Below are 17727 nucleotides of genomic sequence, written 5' to 3' on the forward strand. Positions count from 1 at the left end.
AAGACAAGGATGCCCACTCTCATCACTACTATTCAACATAGTTTTGGAACTTTTGGCCACAGCAATCAGAGCAGAAAAAGAAATCAAAGGAATCCAGATTAGAAAAGAAGTAAAACTCTCACTGTTTGCAGATGACATGATTCTCTACATAGAAAACCCTAAAGACTCCACCAGAAAATTACTAGAGCTAATCAACGAATATAGTAAAGTTGCAGGATATAAAATTAACACGCAGAAATCCCTTGCATTCCTATACACTAACGAGAAACAGAAAGAGAAATTAAGGAAACAATTCCACTCACCATTGCAATGAAAAGAATAAAATACTTAGGAATATATCTACCTAAAGAAACAAAAGACCTATATATAGAAAACTATAAAACACTGGTGAAAGAAATCAAAGAGGACACAAATAGATGGAGAAATATACCATGTTCATGGATTGGAAGAATCAATATAGTGAAAATGAGTATACTACCCAAAGCAATCTATAGATTCAATGCAATCCCTATCAAGCTACCAACGGTATTTTTCAGAGAACTAGAACAAATAATTTGACAATTTTTATGGAAATACAAAAAACCTCGAGTAGCCAAAGCAATCTTGAGAAAGAAGAATGGAACTGGAGGAATCAACCTGCCTGACTTCAGGCTAAACTACAAAGCCACATTCATCAAGACAGTATGGTACTGGCACAAGGACAGAAATACAGATCAATGGAACAAAATAGAAAGCCCAGAGATAAATCCACGCACCTATGGACACCTTATCTTCGACAAAGGAGGCAAGAATATACAATGGAGAAAAGGCAATCTCTTTAGCAAGTGGTGCTGGGAAAACTGGTCAACCACTCGTAAAAGAATGAAACTAGAACACTTTCTAACACCATACACAAAAATAAACTCAAATGGATTAAAGATCTAAATGTAAGACCAGAAACTATAAAACTCTTAGAGGAAAACCTAGGCAAAACACTCTCCGACATAAACCACAGCAGGATCGTCTATGAGCCACCTCCCAGAATATTAGAAATAAAAGCAAAAATAAACAAATGGGACCTAATTAAAATTAAAAGCTTTTGCACAACAAAGGAATCTATAAGCAAGGTGAAAAGACAGCCTTTCAGAATGGGAGAAAATAATAGCAAATGAAGCAACGGACAAACAATTAACCTCCAAAATATACAAGCAACTCCTGCGAAAAATAAACGACCCAATCAAAAAGTGGGCCAAAGAACTAAACAGACATTTCTCCAAAGAAGACATACAGATGGCTAACAAACACATGAAAAGATGCTCAACATTACTTATTATCAGAGAAATGCAAATCAAAACCACAATGAGGTACCATTTCACGCCGGTCAGAATGGCTGCTATCCAAAAGTCTACAAGCAATAAATGCTGGAGCGGGTGTGGAGAAAAGGGAACCCTCTTACACTGTCGGTGGGAATGCAAAGTAGTACAGCCACTATGGAGAACAGTGTGGAGATTCCTCAAAAAAACTGGACATAGAACTGCCATATGACCCAGCAATCCCACTGCTGGGCATACACACTGAGGAAACCAGAATTGAAAGAGACACGTGTACCCCAATGTTCACTGCAGCACTGTTTATAATATCCAGGACATGAAGCAACCTAGATGCCCATCAGCAGATGAATGGATAAGGAAGCTGTGGTACATATACACAATGGAATATTACTCAGCCATTAAAAAGAATACATTTGAATCAGTTTTAATGAGGTGGATGAAACTGGAGCCTATTATACAGAGTGAAATAAGCCAGAAAGAAAAACACCAATACAGTATACTAACACATATATATGGAATTTAGTAAATCGGTAAAGATAACCCTGTATGTGAGACAGCAAAAGAGACACAGATATATAGAACAGTATTATGGACTCTATGGGAGAGGGCAAGGGTGGGATGATATGGGAGAATGGCATTGAAGCATGTAAATTATCATATGTGAAATGAATCACCAGTCCAGGTTCGATGCATGATACAGGGTGCTTGGGGCTGGTGCATTGGGATGACCTGGAGGGATGGGATGGGGAAGGAGCTGGGAGGGGGGTTCTGGAAGGGGAACACTTGTACACCCATGGTGGATTCATGTCAACGTATGGCAAAACCAATACAATATTGTAAAGTTAAAAAATAGATCAATAAACTAATTAAAAAAAAAAAAAGAAATACACTTCAGTTCATATTTTCATGAACTCCTAACAGGCAAAAAAAAAAAAAAAAACTGCAATTCCAGGAATTCCCTGGTGGTCCAGCGGTTAAGACCGCACATCTACTGCTGGGGATGCAGATTTGATCCCTGTTAAAGGGAATGATGATCCCACATGCCGTGTAGCTCAGCCATAAAGAAAAAATAAAAGGAGAAAGTTTTGAAAATATATATTTTTAAAAAATTTGCTAGTTCAACATTCCATGTGTATGTTAGTTGGTCAGTTGTGTCTGACTCTTTGCGACCCCATGGACCATAGCCCACCAGGCTCCTCTGTCCATGGGATTCTCCAGGCAAAAATACTGGAGTGGGTTACCATTTCCTACTCCAGGGGATCTTCTTGACCCAGGGATCGAACCCAGGTCTCCCGCATCGCAGGCAGATTCTTTATTGTCTGAGTCACCAGGGCCAATCCAAAGATGCTTTCTAGATGCTAAAGAAGTAGATTAAAAAAGTTCCTTCATTACTAAGTCAATTTCTCCAATTTTCCTTTTAGCTTTCATATGTATCCTTCTTGAGTTAGGCTTAATGTCCACAGCAAAGTATCAGCAACTGTGTTGCCATCAAAAAGCACATCTCCCGCCCTAGGCTGGGGCAGCCTTCAGAGTGTCAGTCACCTAACCCAGCTGGGATGGAAGAGAAGAGCAGCTCTCCTGCGTTTCACTAGGGTTCAATTTACAACCTCGAACTGAGCCGGTTCTGTCAACCTCGTTCATTGTCTGAGCCTGTGCTGTTACTACTGGCTCATAAGCTCATTTGAAGTCAATGTTTTTCATATTTATGTTCCCCTCCCCCAGAGCACCTAGTGTGGTGCTCTCAATTGAAAGGCACTTAATGCTTGTTTGTAAAACAAATTTAAAACAGCGATGAGTTGTGTGAAGGCTCATGAATGCAAGGGCAGAAGACTCAGGAGGAATACTCTCTCTTTAGCACACGCTGTCTCTCGCCTTGCTAGTACCTCTGTCACTCAGCTGAAAGCAGGAGTGCAAGAATACTCAAGGTACAGAAAAGCAATGGGAGTGTGTGCCTAGACACTGACATTCAAGAAGGGGCCCAGGACTTACCTGGTGGTCCAGTGGTTAAGAATCTGCCTGCCAATGCAGGGGACAAGCAAGGACTAACCCCTGGTCTGAGAAGATCCTACATGCTGCAAAGCAACTAAGCCCGTGCATCACGGCTACTAAGCTGGCGAGCCGCAATTACTGAAGGCCACACACCTAGAACCTGTACTCCGTAATGAGAGAAGCCCCCACAACGAGAAGCCCTTGCACCACAACTAGAGAGTAGCCCCAGCTCGCTGCAACTAGAGAAAGCCCACGCACAGCGACAAAGAGTCACTCCAGCCATAAAGAAGGAAAGGAAAGAAAGAAGGGGCCCAACTTCTAGGGTTCAAATCCTGGCTCTAACCACTTACTAGTTACATGACTAGTTATTTGACTAGTTACATGACCTCGGGCAAGTTATCTAACCCCCCAGCTTCATCCCTCTGCACAGCGGATGTGTTAAAGCAGTACCTACCTCATCAGGCTGCTTTGGTCCCACAAGCCTTGCTGTCCCAATCCCTGGACCAATCCCAGATACCTGAACGGTTAGCTCCCTCACTTCCCTCGGACCTCTATGAAATTATACCTTTTCAGTGAGGCCCTCCTGGACCTCTCTGGTAACCTAGCATCTTTCTAAATGAACCCTAGTAATTCATAGTACTCATAACCATCCCACATGTTATACATTTATTGGATGACATATTGTCCCATCTCACCCCTCAAACTCAGGACGTTCATTATAGAAAGGACTTTAGCTCTCTGATGCCTTCTTCATCTGAAATGCAGCCTGGCACATAGCCTTTGTGTGAATGAAGTGGAAAATTAAACGAGTTCATTTCTATTAAATGTCTTGATATACATGTTCAATACAGGTTAGTCATTATGTGAGCTATTATCAGAGTGGGGATTCTCTTGGGATGTCCAGTGTGGAGACCTATTTATTCCCTGGTGCTTATGCTAGCGATGCTGGTCACCTTACCTTAGGAAGAAAAGCCTTGATCATCAGGTACATGCTGCGGACATTGAGGTTCATCGAGAAGTCCCAGTCTGTCTCCTCACAGTCCAGGATGGTTCCATGATGGACGAAACTGGAAGAGTGATTAAGCAATGGGGAAAATGATCATCCTAAAAAACTTCCATTAAATTTCCTTATCCTTTTCATTGTTCTTTATTGGCTTAGACCATTGTCCCTTCCATTACCAAGACTATTAACAATTCAAACCTAGTATCACTTAGTACATTAGGTGAAGTATTCTAACAACATAAGCTAAAAAAGTTTAAGACCAAAAGCTTCTTTTAAAAGAAAGCAGGAGTTTGGAAACTAACAAACATAAGAAATTTTATACCAATTTCACGAGAAAATCACTGTCATTAAAAATAAACATGGATTTCCTTGGTGTCCAGTGGTTAAGAATTCAGGTTCCAGGGCAGGAAACGTGGGTTCCATCCCTGGGCAGGGAACTAAGATCCCACATGCTGAAGACAACTAAGCCCACTTGCCTCAAGTGGAGAGTTCGTGGGCCTCAATGAAAGATTCCTGCATGCTGCAACTAAGACCTGATGCAGCAAAAATAAATAAATATTAACCGCCTCCCCAAACCCAAAACCAAACAAATGCGAACACGCTGCATAACGATTATTTCAAGAGCAAGAGCGCCCTCTGGTGGCACAAATTTAACATTCTCAAGGGAAATCAAAACTCCAAGGAAAATTCCCCACGCAAGACTACTGGAGTGGGTTGCCATTCCCGTCTCCAGGGGGTCTTCCCGACCCAAGGACCAAACCTGGGGTCTCCTGCATTGCAGGCAGATCCTTTACCATCTGAGCCATCAGGGAAACCCACTGAAAAAAAAAATGAGACTAGAATGCTTAACTACTATTTCAAGAGCGCCCACTGGTGGCACAAATTTAACATTCTCAAGGAGAAATCTAAACTCAAGGAAACAAGTCTCAGGGTAGCAAAGTAGTACCCCTACTGTACAGTTCTAACATGTTGAGTAAACATTGCAGAACAAAGCAAAACCTTTAATATAAACTTCATTCTTTTTTGAAGTTACATTTCCTCAGGGAAGCTTTCTAAATACTTGAGTCCTACTTGATTTCACTGTCCCCTGGACCAAAAGTATGTAATTAATTATAAAAGATAGTTGGTTGTGATTCCTATGCACCACTGCATTTCCAGTTCAACTGAATGATAGCTAGAATCACACGCTCTATTTCTGTATCCCTTAGGTTGCTGAAAACTTAACAGATGCTCAAAAACTAATTTTGCTAGTTATTTTTTCCACGGCTCTGCGTATATCCTCATATGAGGGATGAGCAGGTTATTTATAAACCAGATCATCACAAACTGTTGCTATAATTTAATTTCCATACATTGTAACATATGATAAACTATGAATGCTGAGATTTTTTTAACTCGGAATCATGATTGGGTAGAACCACAAAACTATATTAGAATGTTCTAGGATTCTTCTACCAATGCAGGAGTATAAATGTAAGTGGGACATCTGGAAGGTATCTACTGAGGTCCTATTTACTCATATCTACTGACACGCCTGAGAAGGGAGAGTGCGTTCCAGCAGTGGCTGTATCAACATGTAGCTGCTCCAGTTCTAGCTTTACATGCATGGTTCAGGAAGCTTGGTACCATACCATGATGTTCAATTAAGCCATTCTCTTTGTGTTGTGTATAAAGGTACAACATGAACCTTCTTTTGCTGGGATTGACTGTCTCAATAAGAAACACTGAGCTTGGGAGGTATAAAGAACTTGCTAGAATGTGCCAAAAAGTCGGGGACATTCACATTTCAATAACCCGAGTACTTGGCTTCTGGTAAATGTACTCTGATAGAGGGTCATTTTAAAGACACTCTACTGGAGTGTCTTCATATTATTTTATCAGTCCTAGTGGAGCATCAGTGACAAGTCTGTTGGCATGAGCCTGGTACCAGCCCTGAAAAGAGCAATAGCTTCATGTTAGTGCTGGTTGCTTTGAGTGACCCTAACTGCCTGTGGACCCCAAGCCTATGTCAATGTCTACGGCTGTTTTACTTGCTGATCTTAATTGTAATAAAAATTCTGTCCAAAATTTTAGCCATATCCCCCAAGGAATATATTATAATTCATTCACAATGAATAATTTTGCTTTATCAAAATTCTTTGTGTGAAAGCTGCAGAAAGTTTTCTCTAAGAAGAGTGGAAGTGAAAAGTTGTGAATTACCCAGCAACATTAAAGAGAACATCAAGTCTCTCAATGTCATTGGCAAACTGGTCAATTTGCTTCTTCTTTGTGACATCAAGGACCCGAGTCTGAATACCTGAAATATAAAACAAAGGGCACTATTTGCCTGTATCCATAAAGGATGTTAAGCCTTGAAGGTTCAGCTGTTTCCAAGTATGAATATGGTAATATTTGTATGGTAGGCTTTGTAGGGTTGCTGCCCATTCGTAGGGTCTTCATAATCTTAAGACTCTCAGTAAAGATCTTGAAGTCTCCCCATTTGACCTCCCAATAACACTTCTCTTTCTTCCTCCCCTTCCCTTTAGTCTCTAAATTGAATGATAAAGATCTTTTCTGAGTAAAGACTTCACAGTGACATGGGGATGATCGATAGCAGATGCTTCTCAGTAAGCCAGCAGTAATCGCTGCGAGTCGGCTCATTTCAGCCCATGCTTTCCCCCAGAGGTCAAGTCCCTGCTACAGTGATGCTGGATTCTGTCTGTGTGAAGGGTAAAGGCAGGGGCGGTGGATAAGATATTGTTTTTACTTCTGCACTTTACCTTTATGTTAATTCTATCAGTTTTCAGAAATGACTCTGCTGGCCAAAGGTATCATCACTTATTTCTGGACCAGATTACGAGGAGAAGAAATGAGAGGGCAGATGAAGGGATGAAACGCTTGAAAACCGGCCACGAGAGATCTGCCATGGGGGTGTGAGATACATACCACACCAGCTACTCAAACACCCCTGAACATTCTCGAACGAAAGCAGCAGTCATTATTTTTATGTTTTTTTAAAAAAAATAATACATGGTTCATTATTCTCTTTTGGATACAGAAAGAAAAGTTTGTAAACAGAATGGGAAGCCTGAAGCTGAGCTTCAGAAAGACCTCCTTGCTGTTGTGCTTTTCTATTCCAACAGCTTGATGTGTTCGAATTACAATTCGGTATAGTCTGGCGCAGCTAACTAGGTCAGTGCAGATAACTAAGTCAGTGAACTCATCTGTGTTGATCATGGAACCTGTTCTATTCAACTTCTAAATGAGTTCTCTGTTCTGATTTCTTTCAGAGCAACCTGAAGAGCTCTGATGTTGGAGTTAGGTTCAGTGTGGTGTAGTAAGTGGTAGAAAGAAACTGTTAGTCGCACATGACTGAGTGACTCTCTGCAACCCTGTAGACTGTAGTCCACCAGACTCCCCTGTCCACGGGATTCTCCAGGCAAGAATACTGGAGTGGGTTGCCACTTCCTTCTCCAGGGGATCTTCCTAACCCAAGGATAGAACTTGGGTCTCCTGCACTGCAGGCGAATTCTTTACCGTCTGAGCCACCAGGGAAGTATAAGGGGTAATAAACACCTAAATAATCTCTTAGAATCTGTGGTTGTGATATGTAATGTTAAGGCTGAGCTGTTTCCAGTATGGTAGCCACTGGAAGCATGTGGCTACTGAGCCCTTGAAGTGTAGCTAGTCTGACTGGAAACATACTGTTAAGTGTAAAATACACAAAGGTTTCAAAGATTTAGGAAAAAATGTAAAATATCCCATTAATAATTTTTATCGTGAGTACGTTAAAATTACAGTATTTTAGATATATTGAGTTACATAAAATATACTCTTAAACTTTTCACCTGTTTCTTTTAACATTTTAAATGTATATTTTACTAGAAAAAATGTATGTGACAAACATCATGTTGCTCTTGGACGCTGTTCCCCTCAGAGGAGGGGGGCTCAGAAGTAAGAAGTTGTCATAATGACGGTTAAATGGTCACATCCGATTTCATAATTAGCTATTGAATCCTTTGACATGTTGCTGCTGCTGCTAAGTCGCTTCAGTTGTGTCCGACTCTGTGCAACCCCATAGACGGCAGCCCACCAGGTTCCGCCGTCCCTGGGATTCTCCAGGCAAGGACATGTTGGATAAATAAAAAATTTTAAGTATGCACCTTAAAAACTTCATTCATACATTTAAATGTACAGATTTTTGTCTGCAGGCTCACAGAATACAAACTGGATGTCAGAGAATCTGGCTCTAAAAAAGGCCAGTGGAGCTGAATAGCTAAGGAATTTTCTTTCAACGTGTAAAGTGCTAATGCTTTATAATCCCTTGTAGACTCCAATCTCAAAATTAAGCTATGGAGGTACTTACCTGGGTACTTTTCCAGTTCCTGAAGTTTGGATTCATTGATATCTGTGGCTATGACTTTGGCACCTTCTTTTGCAAAAGCCTGGTAGACACAATGCACAAATAAATCCTTTGTTTACTTGGTTAAACTGCTCTCATGAACCGAGAGTCACTTGGCCTCTCCCCTTTATCTTATTGCCGCTATTGTTTTCCTCATGAAACAGGTGAAATTTCACACTACCTAGTCTCACCCCGTCCTTCACATTTTTTACTAATTTTATCATTAATTAGAACAACGTGACATACATTGTGTTTGTCAGTTGACTTTGTCCCTTTGCGTGCCTGTGTCTGTGTCTGTGCTCAGTTGCTCAGTCACGTCCCATGGACTGTAGCCCACCAGGCTCCTCTGTCCATGGAATTCTCCAGGCAAGCATACTGGAGTGGGTTGTCATTCCCTTCTCCATGGGATCTTCCCAACCCAGGAATCGAATTCGAGTCTCTTGTGTCTCCTGTATTGGCAGCCGGATTCTTTACCACTGTGCCGCCCGGGAAGCCCAACTTTGTAATACCAAATAAATATTTTTTTTTAAAGCTAGGATTCAGTTATTGAACACCTCTCAAAATACTACCTTTCTTTGATTTTATAGCCTACATTCTATTTCTGAGCAGTGACTAAAATCCAAATGATAAGAGAAAAATGGGTTATTTCAACACTTTTCCTCTTAATAAAAGTGGATTATTAGCTCAGGTGGGGGTTTCATATGCGAGAAGTTGGTATAAATTAGAAGGCAACGATAACTTGATGGTCTCATAAGTCTGGAGTCCTACCTCTGAACTGACATAATTTCAGAAAACAGTGCACTTCTGTAGGGCCCCTTCAGTGACTTTATTATGGTGCAGAGAAACTGAAGCAGACAGGTAAGTTTCTCAGGTCAAAGGTTATCAGTGGTGTCACAGGATAAATATGATGTATTCATTCCTGCATCTGCCTGGAGTCAGAGTAGCCACTGTTCTTTTTGTAACTTAAGACAACAGAAGCACAAAAGGAAAAAAAAAAAAAGCAGAACTAAATAACCATGGTACCTGGCCCCATAATTCGGTACCTCAAAAGTTAGTAAGCAAACAACAAAAGATAACAACTTACCAGGGCAGCTGCCCGACCGATCCCCTGAGCAGCAGCTGTGAGGACGATGACCTTCCCATCAAGTCGACCCATCCTGGAACCTGTGGTTTAATCTATAGACATGTATTTAATGGCTTACACTCATGGCCTTGTGCAGTAACATTTAGCACTAACGGTTCAATGTACTCCTTTAAGAACCTGAAGACACACCTCTGTCAAATATGCCCACCCCCTGAGAATATTCCCATCGATCTCCAAGAAAGCTTACCCTAAATACCTAGCTTTGCATATAAAAACATTTAGCAAAGCCCTGGTAGCTCAGTCAGTAAAGAATCTACGTGCAGTGAAGGAGACACAGGTTTGATCCCTGGGTCGGGAAGAGTCCCCTGGAGAAGGGAATGGCAACCCACTCCAGTATCCTTGCCTGGAAAATCCCATAGACAGAGGAAGCTGGAGGGCTGCAGTCCATGGGGCTGCAGAGTCGGACATGACTGAGCAACTAACACACACTGAAGTGGTAAGTGATGACAGACATCAGACTTTAAGCCATCTTCAGGCGGTTTCAGCCTCTGCTGCTGATACAGCCCACCACCCCCTCCCTGCAAACACTGTGTGGGTCCTCCCTACTTCGGACTGCTTCTTGCTTCCTCCCTTGTACACTTTTCTTGGGGTCTGTACTATCAATCGTCTGTGGTTTTTCCAGGTCTCTTGGGAAAATTTCACAGGTGGCCTCAGAGAGCCATTGAAAAAAAAGAGTTGGAAAGTCAGATCCTGTCCAAACCCCCTTTCACATCTGAGGGAACTGATTTGACCTGCTCAAGGTCACAGAGCTGGTCAACAGCAAAGCCAGGACTAATGTCAAACCTCCTGACTCTTCCGCATGTGAACATCCTACCCCACAGTGCTGCTGATCCTCTTTTAAAGTTTGAGCATTCAGCAGTTACACTTTCACAGACACAAACAGTGATTTTTAAAAGGGAGGACTGAGGAATTCTGACATAGGGGAAATATGATGTACAGAAGATACCTGGTCAATGCTTGGACTGTAACAGATCACAGGGTGACAGGAAAGGCTAGTGACGAGGTTATAGGTAGTGAAGAGTCAAGTGATGATAAAATGAGGCTGTCTGAAAGGAACCAAGTCCTTTCTCTCACTCTACAGTTCTTAGTGTATGCCTCTGACTGCACAACAAGGCACAAAATGGCTGCTTTCTCCCAGGACATCATATCTGCATTCCAGGCAAAAAAGAAGGCAAGGAGCAAAAGACAGAAGTCTTTTAGAGACCTTGCTTTTCTATTTTGGGAGGAAGCCCTCCCTGAAATTCCAGCCCCTATTTTGTTGGCCAGCTTTAGCAGCAGAGGCTAAGAATTTTTTTATATTCCAGTCTTTATAAAGTGAAAAGGGTAGGGGTTGGGGGAGGTGAGTTGGGTGGGTGTTGAGTGAGCTAACAAACAGCACATGCACAAAATAACATTCCCAGTGTGCTCATTACCTGTCTGATAAAGAGTGCAGAGAGCTAGCTAGTCTAGCCTGGAAGGCTCACATGATCCAGTCATTTCTTTTTGAACTTATCTCTGTTCTCGTCAGCCAACCTTGGCTTTTTGCAGTAACTTGTCTGCACTTTCAAGATTCCAACCTTTGTCCCAGCTCTCCACACTGGTACTGGAGGATTTGAGAGCACGACATGACCAGATGTGTATTCTGGAAAGTTCACTGGAGAGCAGGCCTGGGGAAGGACTGAGCAGGGAGTTTGCTTCTGTTAGGTAGTTAGAATAGGAACCAGGAGTCCAGAATAGCGGTGGCCAAAAGACAAGGAAGGGAAAAGCCCTTGAAAATAGAACAAAGGTAGGTCCGAGGACCAGAGTGAGGACCTCAGGAAGAACAAACAACACTCCTGGCTAGCCCAATTTACACAGGGCAGGCCCAGGGGGAGAAAAAAAGCATTAAAAAGAGGAGCCAAAGGGCCGGGTTCTCTTTCTCTCCCGAGCGCCAGGGCGCTCTTCTCTCCGCGTTTTTGGGTCGACATGCCCTCACGCCTGGAGGATGGATTTTCCTGCTATTTTCTAAATAAAACAGCTATAACACGGAGCTGTAACACTGATTTGTCTAAGAGCTATAACACGGTCTGCAAAAGACCCGAGAGCTGTGACACGCCGAGGGCTTTAATGTCTGTCACTCCAAATCTTTGTTGTGACGAGACAGAACCAAGGAGCATACACTCGCTTGACACTGGAGGAAACTGCAGTAGTGCAGAGGCGGTGGACACAAGAAGGGTGGAGAGCAGCGGGGAAAGAGAGTGTTTAAGAGCTCACACAGGGCCTGGTCGCCAGTGCACTGATTTCAAAGAGATTACGTGGTTCGCCCACAGATACACGGCTAGGAATTCAAACCCAGGCCTCCTGCTCGTGGATCCCAGAGAAGACCTTGTGGTTCTAAATCCCCACATGGCGCCAGGGCCTTGCGGCTCTGGGGAACTGGTACCCGTTAGCCTGCCAGCGCTGTGGTCTGAAACCCATCTCTGAGTTTGTGCCGAGGCCACCGCCCCCGGGCCATTTCCGGCCGTTGCATGGGTGCCCGGGTGCGGCACGACTGCCCAGGCGAACCCATCTCGGGGACACGTCGAGCCCCTCCCGCCTGCCGTGGCGCTCCTCCGGTGGACTGCAAGGGAAGCAGGATGCGCCCACCCCGCCCAGCCCCTCGTCCACTCCCCGGCTCCTTCGCGGTTTTGACGGCTCTTTCAGCCCCAGTTCCCTCCTCATTTTCTCCCACACCAGCATTTCCTCTAATAAAACTCGTGCGTGTGTAACTTTCTCTAGGAGTCAAGCTTCTTGGAGGACCAGACTGACAGCGCGTGGTTCTAAGAACTGCCCCCAGGGGACTAGGTTACGACTTCACTGATGCTCTGTGATTGACGGAGAAGCTGGACGTTCACAATGCCCGACCTACTTTGACACCTAGAGAAGCGCTTACTAAAACAGCTGCTGAAGCACAGGGCAGGCTCACTGACGACCTCCTCCAAGCTGTCCTCCCTGTCTTTCTGGGGTCAGATTTTAGGGCCAAAGCCTTACAACCAGATAAACTGCACTATTACACGAAAACGCATTTATTTGGAAAAATGAGTGCAAACATAATCTAAAATTGCGAAATGCAGCAACTTTCAATAAATTCAACGTGAAAATCAGACAAGATGGATTGCTTACTCCAAATATTAGAATCAAAGTGCTAATTTTTTTTTATTTGGCCCACCTTGCTTATGGGATCTTAGTTCCCCGACCAGGGATTGAACCCCCACCCTCCGAAATAAGAGTGCAGAATCCAGAGACACAGAGCATTTACAGAAATTCTTGACGAACCGGAAAAAGGATGTCTACAATAGACTCCTTTGGCTATTTTGAAAAACTTACCAGAGCTTCAAACTTGTTAAACATCCTTGCTTACCCTGAATTTACGGCTAAAATTAATCCTGAAGAAGGTAATGTGCAGAACAAAGTAACATCTGAAAATTAAAACTCTCCTTCCCCGCCCGCCCCCCTCCACCGCCGCCAACGTTTCTTTTTTAGTGTATTGGGAAACTTACTTCAGAGCAGCAAGTTCATGGCGTCCTCCAGATCACTGCGCGGGCAAGAAACTTAAGACCTTTGTGCAGAAGCAAGTCAGGTGCCTTAGTAATGCCTGTTGGGATTTGTAGTTCAAATTCCTCCAGTTTTTAGAAAATTAGGCGCACATTCACATATTTTTATGTGTATGTGCTGCCATCTAGTGGAGTTTAGGTAGAACTGTTAACTTCGATTGCTAGAAGGAAAAAAGTGGAAAAGCATTTTACTGGTGTCTTCAGTTCAGTCGCTCAGTCGTGGCCGACTCTTTGCGACCCCATGGGCTGCAGCACGCCAGGCTTCCCTGTCCAGCTTGCTCAAATTCATGTCCATCCAGTCGGTGATGCCAACCAACCATCTGGTGCCTTAGAATGTGGAAATCGCTTCCTTCACTAATTTTACCTAAGTCCTGCTCTTTTATTTGCACTTACTATGTGCTGCTCTGGAGGCACTCGAGAGAGAATGAGCCAGGAGTTGCACGTGGAAGTTAGCAACAAAATAGAAGGAAACCAGGTCATTGAAGATCCTGGAGCCTTCTTTCCTGCACCCTGACCTAGATTGTTTAGAGGCGGGGAAATCAGTTCTCTCGTGCTTTTAAGGTATGGGTATGGTTATTTTGTCACACGCGATCTATTCTAACACTCATTACAAACTTAGTGGCAGAATGCAGTCATCTTGAGTGTGCTGCGGGGGCTGAGTCGGGGAACTTCGAAGTGCATACTGGGTAAGAGCCAAAAATCAAGTTTGGCCGAAGAGAACGGAAATATCAGATGGAAAAAGATGTACTAGATCATTTGAGCCCTCTCTACAAGGCTTACTAACTCATACTTAACAGGCTTGTAACTGAGGCTAGAGACTGTTTAGGCTAGTTTGTGCATGTGTTATTTAAGTAGGGGTCTCTCACTGCCCATGTAACTCACTTTCCCCTGCCTTTTACTTTATAAAAGCTGGAAAACAATTCTCAAATTCCCAGCCTTCTTTGCTTCTAGAGCTGGTCAATGAGATAAATGTAAGCTGAAATCTCCGAGGTCTTCCTTCTTGGATAGAAAGCTGAGGCCTCTCTGAAAGGCTTTTGACTTTTGTTCCTTCCCTTCTTTTCTCCTGGAATGCAGTTGTGGTGCCTAGGGACATGGCAACCATGTTGTGACTTGGTGTGAGGTCAGAAGCATACGTTAGAGACAGCAGGGTGAGTGAGAGAAGGGACTTGGTTCCTTGAAGACAGCCTCAAGTTGACAGTATTACCATGTGACAGGCTGTCCTATAGTAACCGTTACTGTTGAAAATCAGCTCTCTGAACTTCTCATGTGAGAAAATAAACTTCTTTAGATCATGCTTTTTGCTCTTGGAGTGAATGTGTATTTATAGTAATCACAGTGGCTCGGAACAAAGACTGTGAAGTCAGAAGGATGAAGGTAAGCCCCACATCTTTCCCTCACTAGCTAAGTCAGTCACTTAACTCTACAAACCTCAGTTTTCTCGTCTGTAAAACAATCATAGCACTTACCTCAGGGATGTCAGGAAGGCAGGACTGGGCATGTGAAACCATCAGTACAATATGCTATTTTTGTACTTTGTTGTTGTTCAGTTGTTGTGTCTGACTCTGTGACCCCACGGACTGCAGGACGCCAGGCTTCCCTGTCCATCACCGATCCCCAGAGTTTGCTCAAACTCATGTCCATTGATTTGGTGATGCGGGCCAACCATCTCATTCTCTCTCATGCCCTTTTCCTCCTGCCTTCAATCTTTCTCAGCATCAGGGTCTCTTCCAATGAGTTAGCTCTTCCCATCAGGTGGCCAAAGTATTGGAGTACTTAATAAAAGAGTGTTTTTGTACTCAATAAATGTTAATTATTAAAAATTCAGTTATAATGGATAGCAAATATTGTCCTTAAAAAAAAAAAAGGCACCAAAACCCAAAACACCCTGGCCTAGTTTTTGGTAACAGAACCTCATTGCCCTACTATGATGTTGAGTCTAATGATCTGAAACCATTATCCAGCTGTGCTCCTTGCTTTAATAACAATCCCTTTTCTTCGACTTTTGAAGATTTTGGAATACACATTTTATGAACATAAGAGTTCCCTAATCAAGGCCAACTCTGATACTTTTTCTTGAGGCAGCTTTCTTGAGCTTTCCTTCATCCACTGATCTTCAACAGTAGTGGTTACTTTTTGACTGCCTGTCACATGGTAATGCAAATATCTGCTTAACCATCTGTATTGTCAGTGGACCAAATTTCTCCAAAGCTAGGGACTGTAACTTTTTCACCTTTACATTGTGATCCGTTCATATTAAAACTATATGAGTTATTTGTTTTCTAAATACGAGTTCCACAAAGGTGGTACATTTTGGTGCCTAGACCGATGATGAGCAAGTAGTTGATGGTTGTTTAATATTTGCTGAATATGAATGGTAGCGTCTCAGTAATAATTCTGCGAGGCTCGAGAGCATGTTTCCTATGAATAATATTTTGTCTTCTTTGGTCCTAATTTTGCTTTTCAGATCATTTTAGTATTGTCTGATAGTAGTATTGTTTTTCAACATTCTCGCGAGCTTCCATTGCTGATTTTCATAATCGTTCTTTTGCAGTCACTCACAATATTAAAACTGGTATCATTACAGGTAAACAACATACCAAGGGAGATGTCAGAGAGATGAAGGAACAGAAGCTCTCTTTCCCTAACAGACATCGACTTAACAACAATATATGGGCCAAAATACTTTTGTCAAAACTTTAGAAGCCAGTTAAGAAGGGCTTCCCTGGCAACAGTACCCTAGGTCAGGGCAGAGCTGGGAACGGCCATGCTGAAGGAGGTGAGAAGAGCTGTTTCACTTCCCCTGCAACCACCCCTCCCTGGGCTAGCACAGCTTAGCCCCTGGCTCGGTTTCCCCATCATGGGGAGTAGGGGAAAGAGGAGAGTGGAAGGTTCACCCTAAGTTCCAGCTTTCTGAGGGGTGCCCGAGTGACTGGTTACTCTCCCCTGACTCGGAGTGTTGATGGAACTGGCATGGTTTGGCACCAGAGAGCCTGCAGAGACTGGTGTGGCTCTGCAGTCAGGACCAGGTGCCCCCTGGAGGCTTCATTCTTGGGAGGGAAGAGAAGAGTGAGTGTCTGGTGTTCCAGCTTTCTGAATGGTTGCACAAGAGACTGGTTTGTGTTTCGCCTGACTTGGGGTGCTGATGAGGAAGCTGATATACTTTGGATGCCTGGGGGTGTCTATGAGAAAAAAGGACAGTGGTGTGACTTGCTGCTGCAGCATCAAAGAGCCTGCAGTACTGCAGAGACACCAGAGGGAGAGATCATGAGCTCCTGAAAAAGAATTTGGCAACCCTCTCTAGTTGGCAAATCTCATTCGCAAGCCCAGAGAAGTGACATACCCCCCAAAGGTTTCAGAGGCCCCCAGAATCTATAAACGAGCTGATTGATACCATGAATCAAGGCATTCTTGCCTGGGAAATCTTATGGACAGAGGAGCCGGGTGGGCTACAGTCCACGGGGATCACAGAGTTGGACACAACTATGTGACTGAGCATGCACACAGAGCAGTTTTATTATTCAGGTGAACTTAGAGGAGCTACCCTGTGCCGAGGTCAGGGGCGGTGGCCAAGAGGAGCTACCCTGCGCCCGAGGTCAGGGGCGGCAGCCAAGAGGAGCTATCCTGCGCCCGAGGTCAGGGGTGGCGGTTGCGCTTTGCTAGAGCAGCTGTGAAGAGAGACCCCACGTCCAAGGTAAGAGAAACCCAAGTAAGACGGTAGGCACTGAGAGAGGGCATCAGAGGGCAGACAGACTGAAACCACAATCACAGACAACTAGCCAATCTGATCACATGGACTAAGGCCTTGTCTAACTCAATGAAATTAAGCCATGCCATGTGGGGCCACCCAGGATGGACAGGTCATGCTGGAGAGGTCTGAGAGAATGTGGTCCACTGGAGAAGGGAATGGCAAACCACTTCAGTATTCTTGCCTTGAGAACCCCATGAACAGTGTGAAAAGGCAAAAAGAGAGGACATTGAAAGATGAACTCCTCAGGTTGGTAGGTGCCCAATATGTTACTGGAGATCAGTGGAGAAATAACTCCAGAAAGAATGAAGGGACGGAGCCAAAGCAAAAACAACACCCAGTTGTGAATGGGACTAGTGATAGAAGCAAGGTTTGATGCTGTAAAGAGCAATATTGCATAGGAACCTGGAATGTTAGGTCCATGAATCAAGGCAAATTGGAAGTGGTCAAACAGGAGATGGCAAGAGTGAACGTCAACATTCTAGGAATCAGTGAACTAAGATGGACTGGAATGGGTGAATTTAACTCAGATGACCATTATATCTACTACTGTGGGCAGGAATCCCTTAGAAGAAATGGAGTAGCCATCATAGTCAACAAGAGT

At 43.6% G+C, this 17727-nt stretch overlaps 1 protein-coding gene across 6 annotated transcripts in view; it reads right to left on the reverse strand.

The window, feature by feature from the left end:
• The window catches only part of BDH2 (3-hydroxybutyrate dehydrogenase 2), a 35809-nt gene extending 22446 nt beyond the window's left edge, over positions 1-13363 (reverse strand). For 4 of the 6 annotated variants that reach the window (XM_081483708.1, XM_081483672.1, XM_081483682.1 and 1 more), the window contains exons 1-5: positions 13325-13363; positions 9768-9859; positions 8648-8726; positions 6502-6598; positions 4258-4366 (exon numbers count right to left, since the gene is read on the reverse strand). In XM_081483708.1, the coding sequence (XP_081339834.1) occupies positions 4258-4366; positions 6502-6598; positions 8648-8726; positions 9768-9839 (357 nt within the window). In that variant the 5' untranslated portion in view covers positions 9840-9859; positions 13325-13363. Of the gene's footprint in view, positions 1-4257; positions 4367-6501; positions 6599-8647; positions 8727-9767; positions 9860-11239; positions 11500-13324 lie in introns of those variants that run through there. The other 2 variants (XM_081483698.1, XM_081483689.1) reach the window with 2 other exon arrangements.
• Between the last annotated feature and the right edge of the window lie 4364 nt (positions 13364-17727).

The sequence above is a fragment of the Giraffa tippelskirchi genome, chromosome 1 (genome assembly GCF_054371585.1).
Source record: "Giraffa tippelskirchi isolate mGirTip1 chromosome 1, T2T-mGirTip1v1.2.pri, whole genome shotgun sequence".
Classification (NCBI taxonomy): Eukaryota; Metazoa; Chordata; class Mammalia; order Artiodactyla; family Giraffidae; genus Giraffa; species Giraffa tippelskirchi.